The following is a 17,524-nucleotide window of genomic DNA, read 5'->3' as shown; positions in this document are numbered from 1 at the left end:
TACATTATGTATAATATAAATGTATATATAAAGCACAAATAAATATATGCACACATATATTTACATGTATATATATGCATATATATATAATAATAATCTTCTAAGTCTAAATTCCACAACTGAGTGAAAACATGTAATATTTGGCCTTTGAACTTGTCTTACCTTGATTCAACATGGTGATCTCCAGTTTCATCTGCTCTCCTACAAATGATACAATTTTACGTTTCTTTTTGGATATGTAATAATGGGGTTTTGTTTGTTTATTGTTCTTTTGTTGTTGGTGGTGGTCGTGAGGCCTGAACTCTGGGCCTGGCACTGTCCCTTAGCTCCATCTCAAGGCTAGCGCTCTACAATTTGAGCTACAGCACCACTTCCGGCTTTTTCTGCTTATGTGGTGCTGAGGAATCAAACCCAAGGCCTCATGCATGCAAGGCAAGCACTGTACCACTGAGCCACCTTCCCAGCCTCTATTCTTTTTTTTAAGACAGGATACTGCTCTCAGGGCACTGGCAGCTCACGCTTATAATCCTGGTCACTCAGGAGGCTGAGATCTGAGGATTGGAATTCAAAGCCAGCCAGGGCAGGGAAGTCCATGAGATCATATATCCAATTAACCACCAGAAAATGGGAAGTGGCACTTGTGGCTCAAGTGGTAGAGCACTTGCCTTGAGCTCCTGCCTCAGCCTCCCAAGTGCTGGGAGTATAGGTGTACGCCATCACACCCACCTTCAAGGAAGTTTTATAGTAGAAGATTGGTGTGATTAGATTTGTTTTTAAAAGGTAATTGTTTGGAGTATGGCACACAGATTGGAGAGGGAAGACAATGCTAAATAACCATATGGTGACTTTCATTAGACCAGGCAAGCGCTGATGAGAGCTAGAACTAAGAAGGTGATGGTAAAGGATAGAAAAAGGGGCAGAGTGAAGAAGGAATTTAACAGTGCTCAGAGTGAATAATCTGTTTCAATTGAAGTTCTTAGTCAAGGGAATAATTACATATGAAAACTAGCCACTTCTGCTGTTTCAGCTTTTTGTTTTCCCTAACAGATGGTTTCCCAGAGACTGGTTATTCTCTTCAACTTCCAATAATTGTTTATAGAGCCCTTTCATAACTGGGCTTTTTAAGTAGTGATCATGTTTTTATAAAAGTTCTGAAAGTAGTTGGGCACTGGTGACTCAGGCCTGTAATGCTAGCTATTCAGGAGGTTCAGATATGAGGATCGTAGTTCAAAGCTAGCCCCTGGCAGGACAGTTCATGATACTCTTATCTCCAATTAACAACCAGAAAACTGGACATGGTGCTATGGCTCAAATGGTAGAGTACTTGTCTTGAGCTGAAGAACTCAGGGACAGTGCCCAGGTACTGTGCCCCACAATCAACAAAAAAATATTTTAAAAAATTAATTAGGTAATAGAGAAGCATCCTTTTACCAAAATTGAGCAAATATCCCTGGAAATGAAAGTACAACATATGGTACTTTAAAGTCTACTTGATTTTGAAATCTGGCACTCATTTATTTGCTCGTTATATATTCTCTTAGGAATTTCCTCGGTGGAAGAATGGAACAAGTAGTTGGACAAAACTCTAGAGAATATTTTTCTCATCAGAGATCTCCTGCTAGCACATTGACTTGTAGATAATTGATCTCTAGTGAGGTAAATTACTTTTTAGCCTATTTAGATCAATTCCGTCATATTTCAAGAAAAAAATTTCCAGAGAAGGTAAGTGAATTAGCTAGAAGTTGTTGGAAATAGTACACCTTTGTTTTTCTCAAGCAGAAATAAGTTTCAGAAAGCAACGTAACATCTCTGTTAACTCTGATTTAAAATACAAAACAGAAAAAACAGTATTCTTAATGAGATCTGAGCTCCCTGGGACATTGTGTGCCAGAACTAGTTCAGCTTGATAGAGCACTGGCAAGTGGAGGAGGTGCATTTCTGTTCAATGACTGTATAACTAAGGTTAATCAGTGTTCTGACTTTGAAATACCCTGCTTCATTTGGTAGGAAGCAATGCAGAATCAGGTGAATGCTAACCCAGAGAGAGCCAACCCTGTGACTAATCCTGTGACTGTGGCTGCTCCATTCTTCTTCACCTCAGGAGAGGTAGTTAACCTTGCTAGCTTTGTTTCTTCAACCAGCACCAAAACAACCTCAGGTAATGGTCAATAACATGACATTGCTTTTAGACCTAAAAATGAAGAGAACCCCAAGTTTTTCTAGAAATGAATGAATACTCTAAAGGTATGATACTCATCCTTTTTTGGGGGGGTTGTGGGGCTTGAACTCCAGGGCATAGGTTCTGTCCCTGAGCTCTCTTGCTCAGGCCTCGTGCTCTACAGCTTTGAGCAACTACTCCACTTTTGGTTTTCTGGTGGTTGATTGGAGATAAGAATTTCATGGAGGGGCTGGGAAGGTGGCTCAGTGGTAGAGCACTTGCCTTGCATGCTTGAGGCCCAGGGTTCGATTCCTCAGCACCACATAAGCAGAAAAAAAAAGCTGGAAGTGGCTCTGTGGCTCAAATGGTAGAGCGCTAGCCTTGAGCTGAAGAGCTGAGGGACAGCGCCCAACCCAGAGTTCAGGCCCCACGACCGGACCCCCCTTCCCCTCCAAAAAAAGAAAGAATTTCATGGACTTTTCTGCCTGGGCTGACTCGGAACCATAATTCTCAGATTTCAGCCTCCTGAGTAGCTAGGATTACAGGCATGAGCCACTGGTACCCAGCTGATACTCATTGTTTTGTTAACATATTCCCAAAACAGTGCTGGGGTTAAAGGTCAAGGTAGAGCACTTGCCTAGTATGTGCAAGGCCTGGGTATAAATCCCAACAGCTGCCTCCCCCCCCAAAAAAAAACCTGAACAAAAGATTTATAAAAAGCTTTTAGTCTAAAGCCAAAGCAATTATTCTTTCTGGGGGAAAGGAAGATCATACATTAGGATTATACATAAAGTACTTAAGTTAATAGTAAAATATAAACTGGGTACCAGTGGCTCACGCCTTTAATCCTAGCTATTCAGGAGGGTGAGATCTGAGGATCACGGTTCAAAGCCAGCCCTGGCAGGAAAGTCCATGAGTCTCTCATCTCCAATAAACCACTAGAAAACTGGAAGTGGTGCTGTGTCTCAAGTGGTAGAGTGCTGGCCTTGAGCTGAAGAGCTCAGGGACAGCGCCCAAGCCCAGAGTTCAAGCCCCACAACCAACCAAAAAAGAAAAAGTAAAATATAGCCAAATGCTAGTAACTTGCTATCTGAAGATCATGGTTTGAAGCCAGCCTGGTCAGACAAGTTCAAAGGACTTTGATCTATAGTTAACCAGCAAAAAGCTAGAAGTAAGCTGGGCATCAGTAAAAGTGAGCCTGTAATCCTGCTCAGGAGGTTGAGATCTAAGATCATGGTTCTAAGCCAGCCCAGTCAGGCAAGTCCATGAGACTCTTAACTCCAATTGACCACCAGGAAACCAGAGTGGAGCTTTGGTTCAAAGTGGTAGAGTGCTAGCCTTGAGCAAAAGAATCTCAGAGACAGCGCTTAGGCCCTGAGTTCAAGCTCCAGAACTGGCAGAAAAAAATAAAATAAATAAGAATAAATAAATATATTCCCAGTTAAATTGTGTAACATCAAAGAAGTATCTTTTTTTTTTTTTCATACCAGTCCTGTGCCTTGAACTCAGCCTGTGCACTGTCCCTGAGCTTTTGTTCAAGGCTAAGTGCTCTACCACTTGGCCCACAGTTGCATAGTTTAGTAGAAATAAGAATCTCACAGGCTTGTCTGCCTGCCTTCGAACCACAGTCCTCAGATCTCAGCCTGAGTAGCTAGGATTACAGGCATGAGCCACCAGTGCCCAGCTAAAGGAAGTATCCTGAATGAGGTATTATTGAAAGGCAGTTTGATAAAACTGAAGAAACAGGTATACATACAGAATTTTAGACTTCAGACAGAAATATTTATTGATTGACTAACTAGTTGCTTGACATAGGAAAAGTACTTCTCTAAACCTTGTTTACATGTCCATGGAATTGGAATATAATGATACTTTCTTACAAGTTTCTTGTTGAGGCTTTGTATATCAGTATAATTTTATAACAGTACTTCAATAATAGCTATGAAATGACATAGTGTTGGGCATGGTAGTGAACACCTATAATCCCAGCCTTTGAGAGGCTGATGTAAGAAGATTAATTGAGATTAAGTGAGCCTGGGTTACATAGTGAGTTTGAGACCTAGTTGGACTACATAGTAAGACGCCTCAAACAAATAACAACAAAAACCATATCACCAACCAAAAAAAGAAAGAAAAAGAAAATTTAACTTTTCAATGAAGGGTGACTATGCCATGCCCACAAGGGGGCAACAGTGACTTTCATTTCATAGACTATCAATAGTTAAAGCCAATTTATTTCAATGGTTTAAAAAAATGTGTAGTTACGGGCTGGGAACGTGGCTTAGTGGTAGAGCGCTTGCCTAGCATGCATGAAGCCCAGGGCTTGATTCCTTACTACTGCATAAACAGAAAAAGCCAGAAGTGGTGCTGTGGCTCCGGTGGTAGAGTGCTAGCCTTGAGCAAAAGCAGCTCAGGGACAGTGCCCAGGCCCTGAGTTCAAGCCCCAGCGCTAACCAAAAAAGTAGTTAAATATATATACATATACATATATATATATGTGTATATATATATATATATATATATATATATATATACATATTTGTAATCTAAAACATTCAAAACCTTTTGGTTCATAGTGGTTTGGGTTATACTACTTAGAAGCAAGTGCTTTTATAATTCAAAAAGTCTTTTTTTTTTGGTCTGAGACCAGTACTCAAACTCCGTATCTGATACCTTTGCTTATTGGCTAGTGCCCTATTATCTGAGCCATGCTTCTAACCTCCAGAAAGTCTTTAGAAGCTAATATTTATATGTTCATAAACTCGTGAAAAGAGCTAGAGATGATCTTTAGGTTAACTACTGAAATTTTTCTTATCTGATCTGGAATAAAGCCAAACATATTCACAATAGAGATTCCTTGTTTTGGTCCCTTTAGATGAGTATTGTTGTCAGTAGCTGTTGGCAGACCTTTTGCTTTTTCTGTGTTGACAACTGCAAATTGACATTGCTAAACAATCACATACTAGAGTTGACTTACCCATGCAGATAAGTTTATTTTTGCTGTGTGTCAGTACTAGAGTTTCAACTCAGGACTTGTGCTTGCTGGGCAGATACTCTACCACTTCAGCCATATCTCCAGTCCATTTAGCTTTAGTTATTTTTCCAATAGGGTCTCTCATTTATGCCCTATTATCCAGGAGGAATTGTGAGTTCTTATTTTAGCATTTGGTAAGACAGGCTAAATAATAAGACAGTCGTGAATTAACCAGGAAAATTCAGGGATAGGTAACTGACTGTTCCCCTGTATGGGAGTCTTTAAATACATACAGATTCTTCTGGAGGTGAAACACTGTGCTCCACCTTTATCACTTAGTTCCCTGGATTTTTTGAGAGAATTAGAATGAAATTGATATGGTATCATGTCTCCCTCTCATTTCCACTGCAACAGTTATCACACCAAGTTATCTACCATTTGTATGTATTTGTGTGCCTGTCCTGGGGCTTGAACTCAGGGCCTGGGCATTGTCCCTGAGCTTTTTTGCTCAAGGCTAGCACTCTCCCACTTGAGCCACAGCCCCACTTCTAGCTTTTTTTGGCGAGGGTGGGGGGTGGGGGTGGGGGAAGGTAGCTTATTGGAGATAACAGTCTCATGGCTGGCAGGGTACCAGTGGCTCATGCCTATAATCCTAGCTACTCAGGAGGCTGAGATCTAAGGATTGGCGTTCGAGGCCAACCTGGCAGGAAAGTCTGTGAGATTTACCTCCAATAAACTACTCAGAAAAAGCCAGACTTGACACTGAGGCTCAAGTGGTAGAGGGCTAGCCTTGAGCACAAAGAGGTTCAGAGACAGCTCTCAGACCTTAAGTTCGAGCCCAAGGACCATCAAAAAAAAAAAAAAAAAAAATCTGGGAGGACACTGATGGTTTATGCCTGTAATCCTAGCTACTGTGGAGGCTGATATCTCAGGATCATTGTTTGAAGCCAGCCTGGGCAGAATAGTCCCCATGAGACTCTTACCTCCAATTAACCACTCAAAAACTGGAAGTGGCGCTGTGACTCAAGTGGTAGAGTGCTAGCCTTAAGCACAAAGAGGCTAGGCTCAGGGACAGCACCTAAGCCCTAAGTTCAAGCCCCACAAAAAAACAAAAAAAAAAACAAAAAAACAAAAAAAAGTCTGACAGATTTTCCTGCCCAGGTTAGCTTCTGAGATCCTCAGATATTATCTTCCTGAGTAGCTACAATTATAGATCTGAGTGAGTGCCTGGCTCTTCCCACCTGTTTAAAGTAAAAACCAGCAGGGTATTGGTGGCTCAGGCCTGTAATCCTAGCTACTCAGGAGGCTGAGATCTGAGGATCACAGTTTGAAGTCGGCCCAGGAAGGAAAGTCTGTGAGAATCTTACCCTCAATCACCAGAAAACTGGAAGAGGTGCTGTGGCTTAAAGTGGTAGAGTGCTAGCCTTGAGCAAAAGAGCTCAATGACAGCACAACCCACAAAATAAATATATAAATAAATTTACCAGTAAGTTTACTTACATTAGCCCGTTGGGTGTGAGTGACTCACAACTGTAATCTTAGCAACTCAGGAGGCTGAGGTGTGAGGATCACAGTTGGGAGGCAACCTGGGCAGGAAAGTCCTGAGACTCTCTGGTTTCCGGTGGCTCATGCCTGTAATCCTAGCTATTCAGGAGGCTGAGATCTGAGGATTACAATTCAAAGCCAGCCTGGGCAGGAAACTCTGTGAGACTCTTATCTCTAATTAACCACTCAGAAAACCAGAAGTGCCACTGTGGCCCAAGGGGTAGTGCGCTTACCTTGAGCTGAATTGCTGAGGTCTAGCACCCAGGCTCAGAGTTCAAGCCCCATGACCGGAAAAAAATACATATTAATTCAGAATAGTAGGTTAACTAGTAAGAAGTGTGAAGAACTTGAAAGAATATAGAAATAGCCAATATAGGGAGCAGCTACTTCTAAATTTTGATAAAGCTTTATGTCATCTAACAATATTTATAGGGGTAAGATGATGGGGGCTCATGTACATAATCCTAGCTACCCAGGAGGCTTAGATATGGAAGATCATAGAGTGGTCAGCCCACACAGAAAATTTTGTTAGATTCCATCTCCAAAATAACCAGCAAAAATCAGGGCTGGGTAGCCGGGCGCTGGTGGCTCATGTTTGTAATCCTAGCTACTCAGGAGGCTGAGATTTGAGGATCGAGGTTCAAAGCCAGCCCAGGCAGGGAAGTCCATGAGACTCTTATCTCCAATAAACCACTAGAAAACCAGAAGTGGCACTGTGGCTCAAGTGGTAAAGTGCTCACCTTGAGCTGAAGAGCGCATGTCTAGCACAATGCAATATTACTGAGCCCAGATCCCATTGGTGCATGCCTTTGCTCTAGAGACAGAGATCTGAGGATTGAGGTTCAAAGCCAGCATGGCAGACAAATTTGAGATACTCTTACATCCATCTAACCAGCAAAAAGGTGGTACTGGAAGAATGGCTTAAGTGGTTGAGTATTAGCCATGAGAAAAGGGAAAAAATAAAAAAGCTGGTGCCAGTAGTTCACGCCTATAATCCTAGCTTCTCAGGAGGCCAAGATCTGAGGATCATGGTTCAAAGACAGCTCCAGCAAGAAGCTCCATGAGACTTTTTTTTTTTTTTGGTAGGTTGTGGGACTTGAACTCTGGGCCTGAGTACACTGTCCCTCAGCTCTTTAGCTCAAGGATAGCACTCTACCACTTTGAGCCACAGTGCCACTTCCAGTTTTCTGGTGGTTAATTGGAGATGAGTCTCAGAGTTTCTTGCCCTGGCTGGCTTTGAACCATGATCCTCAGATCTTAGCCTTCTGAGTAGCTAGGATTACAGGTGTGAGCCGGCCTCTGTGAGTAAAAGGTTATAAATAGAGTTCTTTAAAAGTTCATCAAGTCTAGCACTCAGAGGCAGAAGCAGGAGGCTTGTGAGTTCAAGGCTAGCCTGGACTATCTAATGAAATTGCCTCAGAAACAAAGCATATCATGGGCTATGGATGTAGCTCAACTGGCAGAGCACTGGCATAGCATACACAAAGCCCCTAGGTTCAAACCTCAGTAGCACACACCCAAAAAGCATCATATTATAAAATAGATTAATTTGTATATTAATCCATTGTGCTGCCAATGAAATGCCAGGTTTTTTTTACTGTCCTTGCACTAGAGATCAATATTCTCATCTTTCTAGCTGATGAACAGAGGTAGTATGGTAGAACAAAGACAGGGAAAGCATGCTCCCTTACCATACTTAGCTCAAGGTGAAGCATGCTTGTAAACTTGCTGCCAAGGAGAGATGTACAGCCAGACTCATGAGTGGGTGGATTGTAGTCTGTTAAACTGCTAATGCTCAGCATTGGCAGTGCTAAGAGAATGATCCAATTAGGAGATTGTAGTGGCTTACTACCAAGCATATTAAATTAATCCATTTTAAAGGAAAAACTGTTTTTTGTTGGTCATGGGGCCTGAACTCTGGGCCTGGGTGCTGTCCTCAGCTCTTCAGCTCAAGGCTAGCACTCTACCACTTGAGCCACAGCATCACTTCTGGCTTTTTCTGCTTATGTAGTGCTGAGGAATTGAACCTAGGGCCTCATATATGCAAGGCAAGCACTCTACCACCGAGCCATCTTCCCAGCCCCCAAGGTAAAACTTTCAAAAGGTTTTGTTTTGGTGGTACTCTGGTTTGAACCGAGGGCCTCCTACTTGCCAGGCAGGAGCTCTACCACTTGAGCCACACTCTAGTTTCTTAAGAGTTTTGATACCATGATATTATTGGTTTGCATCATTTTGGATTAGAAAACAAAATTAAGAACATTAGTGAGAAAAGCTGAAGTTTTTAATAAGCCATTTTCAGTTTGCCTCCGCCTATTCACTCCACTGCACCTCATTTGCCTTTTCTACTGAAATAGGTGACCCCCATGCCTCAACAGTACAGTTCCCACATCCCACCACCTCAGTGCTGGCCACCCTCGCAGCCCTTGCTGAGGCTTCAGCCCCCTTCGCCAGCTCACACAGAGGTAGGTAAGGGATAGCTGCTGGGTGATTTCCAGTCTTCTTTTGTTTTTAAATCTCCAGCAGATTTAATTTGCATGAAATATCAAAGAATTGTAGTTTAATTAAAGGAAGCTAGATAAAGGGATATGGAATCACTGAATCAATGAGAAAGAGATAGTATCAGAGAGTTGAATAACAGAGAATGACTTATTTCTTTGTATTTTTACAAAAAATTGATTTGCCAGGGCTGGGAAGGTGGCTTAGTGGTAGAGCGCTTGCCTTGCATGCATGAGGCCCTGGGTTCGGTTCCTCCGCACCACATAAGCAGAAAAAGCCGGAAGTGGGGCTCAAGTAGTAGAGCCCTAGCCTTGGGGTGAAGAGCTGAGGGACAGCGCCCAGGCCCAGAGTTCAGGCCCCATGACCAATGAAAAAAAAAAATTGATTTGCCTTGACTAGTAGTTTTGGATTGAAATGTTTTGTTTTAAATTCCTAGATTTTTTAAAGATAATCTGTGCTGTGTTTTGACTAAAACTATCTTAGAACCATTCAAAGTAGCAGTCTAAATATCTTGTATTAAAGTACTAAAATATATACATTCTTAGCCGGGCGCTGGTGGCTCACATCTGTAATCCTAGCTACTCAGGAGGCTGAGATCTGAGGATCACGGTTCAAAGCCAGCCCGTGCAGGAAAGTCCGTGAAACTCTTATCTCCAATAAACCACCAGAAAACTGGAAGTGGCACTGTAGCTAAAGTGGTAGAGCACTAGCCTTGAGCTGAAGAGCTGAGGGACAGCATCCAAGCTCAGAGTTCAAGCCCCATGACCGACAAAAATAAATAAATTAATAAAATAAAATATATACATACTTATTGTCTTACCCTGTGAACTTAATTTTGGTGTGCTTTGGTTTTTGAATGTGTTTTATTTCGGCATTTTCAATGGATTTACGTGAATCCATAGGTTATATCCCTTCTGATATTTAAAAACATAAAGGTTTCCAAATCACTTAGCCACAGATAGTTTAATGTAAAGGAAAACCTGGGGGCAGATTGTCAAAGGTAGGGCTCAGTAATCACCTAGAAATCTTTGTAGAACTCTGATAGGGTTCTACTCTATCATAAATGAAAGCAGATTGCTCTGATTTCTTTGTGCTATTGACAGTAGGGTGGTAAGAATACTCTTCTAATTCTAGTCTTATTTTTCTTACTAGCAGTAACCATAAAGGATATCTGCTCAGATATGTATGAATGAGTGACATTGCTTGAGGAAAGGAAGTATTTTATAAATTTATTTTTAATTAATTAAATTTATTTTTTGGTTGCTTGTGGGGCTTGAACTTGGCCTTGGTGCTGTCCCTGAGCTCTTCATCTCAAGGTGAACACTCTACCACTTGAGCCACAGTGCCACTTCCAGTTTTCTGGTGGTTAATTGGAGATAAGAGTCTCACTGAGTTTCCTGCCTGGGCTGGCTTTGAACTACGATCCTCAGATCTCAGCCTCCTAAGTAGCTATTATTACAGGCATGAGCCACCAGTGCCCAGCTTAATTTTTAATTTTTATTTTTTATTGTTATTATAAAGGTGATATGTAGAGAGGTAACAGTTATGTAAACCACGAAATGAGTACATTTCTTTTTGGAAAGTAATACCCCTTCCTTCATTCTCTGTTTTTCCCTCCCATCCCAACCCACAAGTTATATAATTCATTTTCAGCAAAGTGTCTAGTGAGACCACTGCCACATTTGTTCACCTTAAATTTATCCTTGCTGCTCTTTTGGTTTGATCTTGGATAAATCATTTAACTTCACTAAGTCTTTAGTTTTCTCATCTCTGGCATGATAGTTGTATTAAATTATCAAGGCCCTTACATCTAACATTTAACTACTATTTCTTCCCAAGAAATGTAAGTATAACCAGGTGCTGGTGGCTCATACCTATACTCCTAGCTACTCAGGACGCTGAGATATGAGGATCTTAGTTTAAAGCTAGCTGAGGCAGGAAAGTCCCTGAGAATTGTACATCCATTTAATTACCAAAAAAGCCTGAAGTGAAGTATGACTCAAGAGGTAGCCTTGAGGACTGGGAATGTGGCTTAGTGGGAGAGTGCTTGCCTAGCATGCATGAAACCCTGAGTTTGATTCCTCAGTACTACATAAACAGAAAAAGGCTAGAAGTGGTGCTGTGGCCCAAGTGGTAAAGTGCTATCCTTGAGCAAAAGAAACTCAGGGACAGTGCACAGACCCTGAGTTCAATCCCTAGAACTGGCTCAAAAAAAAGGAGGGAGGGGAGAGAGAGAGAGAGAGAGAGAAAATCTTACCCACAGTGGTAGAAACTGTGTGTCTAATATTTCTTAGTGTGCTCAGATATTTAAACAAAATAGGAATTCAGTATACTTCATATAAAACTCTTAGAAAGGAACCTGCCACATAGTAAGTGGTAAATGTAATGCTTATTTATTTATTTTGCCAGTCCTGGGGCTTGAGCCCAGGGCCTGGGCACTGTTCTGGAACTTCTACTCAAGGTTAGCACCCTACCACTTGAGCCACAGTGTCACTTATGGCTTTTTCTGTTTATATGGTACTTTGGAACTGAACCCAAGGCTTCATGCATGCTAGGCAGGGACTCTACCACGAAGCCACATTCCTAGCTCAACACTTATTTATATTACTGTTGATTTATCAGATGGGAAAGCTTTGTATTATATAGTTTTTCTGTGAAACTTCAATCTTTTAATTACTAAACATGGTAGTTTGTTAACTTGTTATTAAATGTTCTCATTTTATCTACTCTAATTTACAGTTATTTTTTTTAAATGTTTCTAAAAATTGGTTCCAAGACAAATATATTGGGGAAACTCAACATATCTTATACATTGTAGGAGAATCACAATGTTCCTTAGCCTACTGAAGCCTCTGATACTTGCCACAAAACAAAAAAGTTTAAATATATTTAAATTAGCATTTTGAAGATGTATTTATACATCAAACCCATCCATGTTGAAAGCAATTAGCATTTCAACAAAGACATTTCAGAAAATACATTCTAATCCATTCCCTATTTTCTTTTCTTCTCTGACTTAGCATTGTTCAGGAAAGCTTTTGTAAAATATTGGAAATAACTTATTTTTTTTCAGTTTTTCCTTTCTCTGAATATTTCTATTTCTATTTGTCTATTTCTAAGAGAATGAAATTACACATTTTTTTTTTTTTTTTTTGTTGGTTGTGGGGTTTGAACTCTGGGCCTGGGCGCTGTCCCTCAGCTCTTCAGCTCAAGGCTTCACCACTTGAGCCACAGTACTACTGGTTTTCTGAGTCGTTTATTGGAGATAGGAGACTCATGGACTTTCCTGCCCAAGCTGGCTTTGAACCATGATCCTCAGATCTCAGCATTCCTGAGTAGCTAGGATTACAGGTGTGAGCCACCGGCTCCCAGCTGAAATTACACTCTTATTTTTTAAAAAGTTGAAATCTTAAATTTACTTTTGTTTTCTGTAGCTAATTCAGAGGAATTCATAGAGGGGAATTCTGTTGATTCATCAATCCATCAAGTGATGGGCAGTGGAGGCCAGAGAGTTATCACCATAGTGACTGATGGAGTTCCTCTGAGTAATATCCAAACGGCAATTCCTACTGGAGGCATTGGCCAGCCATTCATTGTAACTATGCAAGATGGACATCAAGGTGAGTTATCGCCTATAGACAATTGTTTATTAAAAGATATTTTTAGGGGCTGGGAAGGTGGCTCAGTGGTAGAGTGCTTGTCTTGCATGCATGAGGCCCTGGGTTTGATTCCTCAGCACCACATAAGCAAAAAGAAAAAAGCCGGAAGTGGCGCTGTGGCTCAAGTGGTAGAGCTCTAGCCTTGTGCTGAAGAGCTGAGGGACAGCGCCCAGGCCGAGTTCAGGCCCCAGGATGGGACCCAAAAAAAAGAAAAAGAAAAGAAAAAAGCCGGAAGTGGCGCTATGGCTCAAGTGGTAGAGCGCTAGCCTTGAGCTGAAGAGCTGAGGGACAGCGCCCAGGCCCAGAGTTCAGGCCCCAGGACCGGACCCAAAAAAAAAAAGTATTTTAAGCCCGGTATGGTGGTACGTACCTGTAACCCCAGCTACTGAAGAGACAGGCAAAAGGATGACAAGCTCAAAACCAGCCAGGTATATTTATGGGGACCCTATCTCAAAAGTAAAATATAAACAAAAAGACTTAGGGGTATGGTTCAAGTAGTAGAGCATTTGCCTAGGATGTGTGAGGCCCTACATTCAATCCCAAATTCCACATAAAACTGTAAAAAAGGTATTTTAGACATTCAACAGTTCCCAAAAATGATCCATTAAGACAAATAGTAGTCTAGGTGCTGGGAGGCTAACACCCATAAACCTGACTATTCAAGAAACTGAGATATGGGGATCATAGAGGATCCAGTTAACTAGCAAAATGCCAGAAGTACAAGTGTGGCTCAAGTGGTTGAGTGCCAGCTTTGAGTAAGAAAACCTAAGCAAGAATTGAGAGCCATGGGCTGGGAAGGTGGCTCAGTGGTAGAGCGCTTGCCTTGCATGCCTGAGACCCTGGGTTCGATTCCTCAGCACCACATAAGCAAAAACAAAAAAGCCAGAAGTGGCGCTGTGGCTCAGTGGTAGAGTGCTAGCCTTGTGCTGAAGAGCTGAGGGACAGCGCCCAGTCCCAGAGTTGAGGCCCCACAACCGGACCCAAAAAAAAAAAAAAGAATTAGTCCTGCTGGGTCTGTAATCCTAGCTACTCAGGAGGCTGAGATCTGAGGATTGAGGTTCAGAGCCAGACAAGGCACGAAAGTACATGCGACTCTTTATCTCCAGTTAACCACCAAATGCCGGAAATGGAGGCCGAACTCAAGTAGTAGAGTGCCATCTTTAAGTGAAAAAGCTCTGGACAATGCATCTAGACCCTTAGATCAAGCCCCAGTACTGGCACAAAACAACAACAAAAAATAGACAAAGAAGTGGTGCTGTGGCTCAAGTGGTAGAGTGCTAGCCTTGAGCAAAAGAAGCTCAGGGACAGTGCCCAGGTCCAGAGTTCAGGCCCCAGCACTGGCCAAAAACAAAACAATAAAAATAATATTTGCTGCCGAGAGCTGATGGCTAACACCTGTAATCATAGCTACTCAGGAGGCTAAGATCTGAGGATTGCAGTTCAAAGCCAGCCCAGGCAGGAAACTCTGTGAGACTCTTTATCTCCAATAAACCACTAGAAAACCAGAAGTGGTACTGTGACTGAAGCGGTACAGTGCTGGCCTTGAGCTGAAGAGCGAAGGGACAATGCCCAAGTCCAGAGTTCAAGCCCCACAACCAGCAAAAAAAGATACTAAAAAAAATATTTGCCAAGCACTGGTGACTCACACCTGTAATTCTAGCTACTGAGGAGGCTGAGATCTGAGGGCAGAAAAGTTCCTGTGAGACTCTAATCTCCAATTAACCACTGAAGAACCAGAAGTGGTACTGTGGCTCAAAATGGTAGAGCACTAGCCTTCAGCAAAAGAGTTCAGGGATAGCACCCAGACCCTGAGTTCAAGCACCACAACCAAACAAAAAAAAGAACAAATACTAGAACCAGGCACTGGTAGCTCATGCCTGTAATCCGAGCTACTCAGGTAGCTGAGACCTGTAGGACCACAATTCAAGGTTAGTCTGGGCAGAAATGTCCTTGAAGGTCTATCTCTAAATAACCAGCAAAAAGCAGGACTGGAAGGCATGTCTCAAGTGGTAAAGCACCAGCCAAAGAAGCCCAGCAAGTACAAGGATCTGCAAAAAACAAAAAAAACGACTAATAGTAAGAGTAGGAAAATGCCAGATACAAAGAACCTCTCAGAAAAGAAACAGTCTGATAAGAAGCAGTCTGATAAAAGCTCTTTCTCAGGCTGGGAATGTGGCTTAGTGGTAGACTGCTTGCCTAGCATGAATGAAGCCCTGGGTTCCATTCGTCAGCACAACATAAACAGAAAAAGCCAGAAGTGGCACTGTGGCTCAAGGGGTAGAGTGCTAGCCTTGAGCAAAAGAAGCTCAGGGACAGTGCCCAGGCTCTGAATTCGAGCCCCAGAATTGGCAAAAACAAAAAACAAAACAACATAAAACTAGTTCTCAGGCTGGGAAGGTGGCTCAGTGGTAGACGCGTGCCTTGCATTCATGAGGCCCTGGGTTCGATTCCTTAGCACCACATAAGCAGGAAATAAAAAAGCTGGAAGTGGTGCTGTGGCTCAAGTGGTAGAGCGCTAGCCTTGAGCTGAAGAGCTGAGGGACAGCACCCAGGCCCAGAGTTCAGGCCCCACAAGTGGACCCCAAAAAAAAACAAACACTAGTTCTCACACACAAACACATACACACACACACACAGCCAAAACTCACCTGTTGACTCTATTTTTATCCCTAATTTTCTTTTTCTTTTTTTTTTTTTGGTCATGGGGCTTGAACTCTGCTGGGCCTGGGCGCAGTCCCTGAGTTCTTCAGCTCAAGGTGAGAACTTTACCACCTGAGCCACAGCACCACTTCCACACCAGTGGATTCTAAGACCCCAGAGATATCAAAAACAATATATCAGGATATATTTCACTTCAGTTTTTGTGTTTGTTTGTTTTTGGGGTTTTTTTGGGGAGGGTCCAGTCGTGGGCCTGAACTCGGCCTGGGCGCTGTCCCTCAGCTCTTCAGCTCAAGGCTAGCTCTCTACCACTTGAGCCACAGTGCCACTTCTGGCTTTTTTCTTTTTGCTTATGTGGTGCTGAGGAATCAACTCAGGGCCTCATGCATGGAAGGCAAGTGCTCTACCACTGAGCCACCTTCCCAGCCCCCTTCACTTCATTTTTTTTTTTTTTGGTAAAAAGAAGCAAAACTAGCCAGGCACTGGTGGTTCACGCCTGTAATCCTAATTACTCAGGAGGCTAAGATCTGAGGATTGCAATTCAAAACCAGCCCAGGCAGGAAACTCTGTGAGACTCCTATCTCTAATTACCACCAGAAAACTGGAAGTGGCACTGTGGCTCAAGTGGTAGAGCGCTAGCCTTGAGCTGAAGAGCTGAGGGACAGCGCCCAGGCCCAGAGTTCATGCCCTAGGACTGACCAAAAACAAAAACAAAAACAAAGCTTCTTTGTTTTATTATGTATTCATCACTTCCAATTGGTGTCCTTTGGCTTATAGTTCTAACTGTACCTGCTGGTCAGGTTGCAGAGGAGACTATAATTGAAGAGGAAGAAGAAGAGGCAGAGAAGTTGCCACTGACAAAGAAAGCAAGGATGGAAGAATTAACAAACAATGTGGATGAAAGCAAGGTAATGTAATTTTTAGAAGAAAAGAGAAGCCAGGCATGGTGGCTCATGCCTATAATCCTAGCTACTCAGGAGGCTGAGATCTGAGGATTGTGGTTCAAGGCAGCTTGGGCCGGAAAGGCTAGGAGACTCTTATCTCCAATAAGCGACTCAGAAAACCGGAAGTGGAAGTGCCCCTGTGGCTCAAGTGGTAGAGAGCTAGCCTTGAGCTGAAGAGCTCAGGGACAGTGCCCAGGCCCAGAGTTCAAGCCCCACGACCGATCAAAAAAAAAAGAAAGAAAAAGAGAAAACCCAAAACTCTAACTATTAAGCTCTGAACCTTTCTTCATTTTTTTATCTACTTTCTGGATAATATGTGATATGATATGGGTAAGAAGGATTAAGAAATGTTTACCATGTGGTGACACGGTTCGCTTTACAGGAAGGCAGTGAAAGAGAATTACTACAGCAGCAACTCCAGGAGGCCAATCGAAGAGCTCAAGAATACCGACACCAGCTCCTAAAGAAAGAGCAGGAGGCAGAACAGTACCGCCTTAAGCTAGAGGCTATGGCCCAACACCAGCCTAATGGAGTTGATTTCACTGTGGTTGAAGAGATAGCTGAAGTGGACACTGTAGTAGTAACAGAGGGGGAGGTGGAAGAAAGAGAAACAGAAGTGAGGCGGTCAGGAGGCGCCACAGAAAACAACATTGGAGTTTCCATAGAAACTGTTTCATCTTAACATGCAGGGGCCACAACTTGCATTGAGTACATCTTGTTCCTTTTAAGAAGAAAATACAAAGACAAACGAATAAAAATTAAGAATGGAGCTGGTTTCCGGTGGCTCACGCCTGTAATCCTAGCTACTCAGGAGGCTGAGATCTGAGAATTGTGGTTCAAAGCCAGCCCCGGCAGGAAAGTTCATGAAACTCTCCAATAAACCATCAGAAAACCTGAAGCAGCTCTGTGGCTCTAGTGGTAGAGCATTAGCCTTGAGCTGAAGAGCTTAGGGACAGCTCCCAGGCTCAGTTCAAGCCCCACAACCAACAAAAGTAATAATAATTAAGAATGCCTGACGCCAGTGGCTCACGCCTGTAATCCTAGGTACTCAGGAGGCTGAAATCTGAGGATTGTGATTCGAAGCCAGCCT

At 42.5% G+C, this 17,524-nt stretch overlaps 1 protein-coding gene across 4 annotated transcripts in view; it reads left to right on the top strand.

The window, feature by feature from the left end:
• Gabpb2 (GA binding protein transcription factor subunit beta 2) overlaps positions 1–17,283 on the top strand; it is a 39,704-nt gene extending 22,421 nt beyond the window's left edge. The window contains exons 5-9 of one of the 4 annotated variants that reach the window (XM_042682136.1): positions 2,008–2,158; positions 9,032–9,139; positions 12,608–12,793; positions 16,268–16,398; positions 16,817–17,283. In XM_042682136.1, coding sequence (XP_042538070.1) covers positions 2,008–2,158; positions 9,032–9,139; positions 12,608–12,793; positions 16,268–16,398; positions 16,817–17,116 — 876 coding nt within the window. In that variant the 3' untranslated portion in view covers positions 17,117–17,283. Of the gene's footprint in view, positions 1–2,007; positions 2,159–9,031; positions 9,143–12,607; positions 12,794–16,267; positions 16,399–16,816 lie in introns of all 4 variants that reach the window. The other 3 variants (XM_042682137.1, XM_042682139.1, XM_042682138.1) reach the window with 3 other exon arrangements.
• Positions 17,284–17,524: the final 241 nt, after the last annotated feature.

This window comes from Dipodomys spectabilis, unplaced genomic scaffold, assembly GCF_019054845.1.
Source record: "Dipodomys spectabilis isolate Male_0828 unplaced genomic scaffold, ASM1905484v1 ptg000069l, whole genome shotgun sequence".
NCBI classification, from domain to species: domain Eukaryota; kingdom Metazoa; phylum Chordata; class Mammalia; order Rodentia; family Heteromyidae; genus Dipodomys; species Dipodomys spectabilis.
The sequence above is the reverse complement of the archived record's forward strand: the minus strand, read 5'-3'. Positions and strand labels throughout refer to the sequence as shown.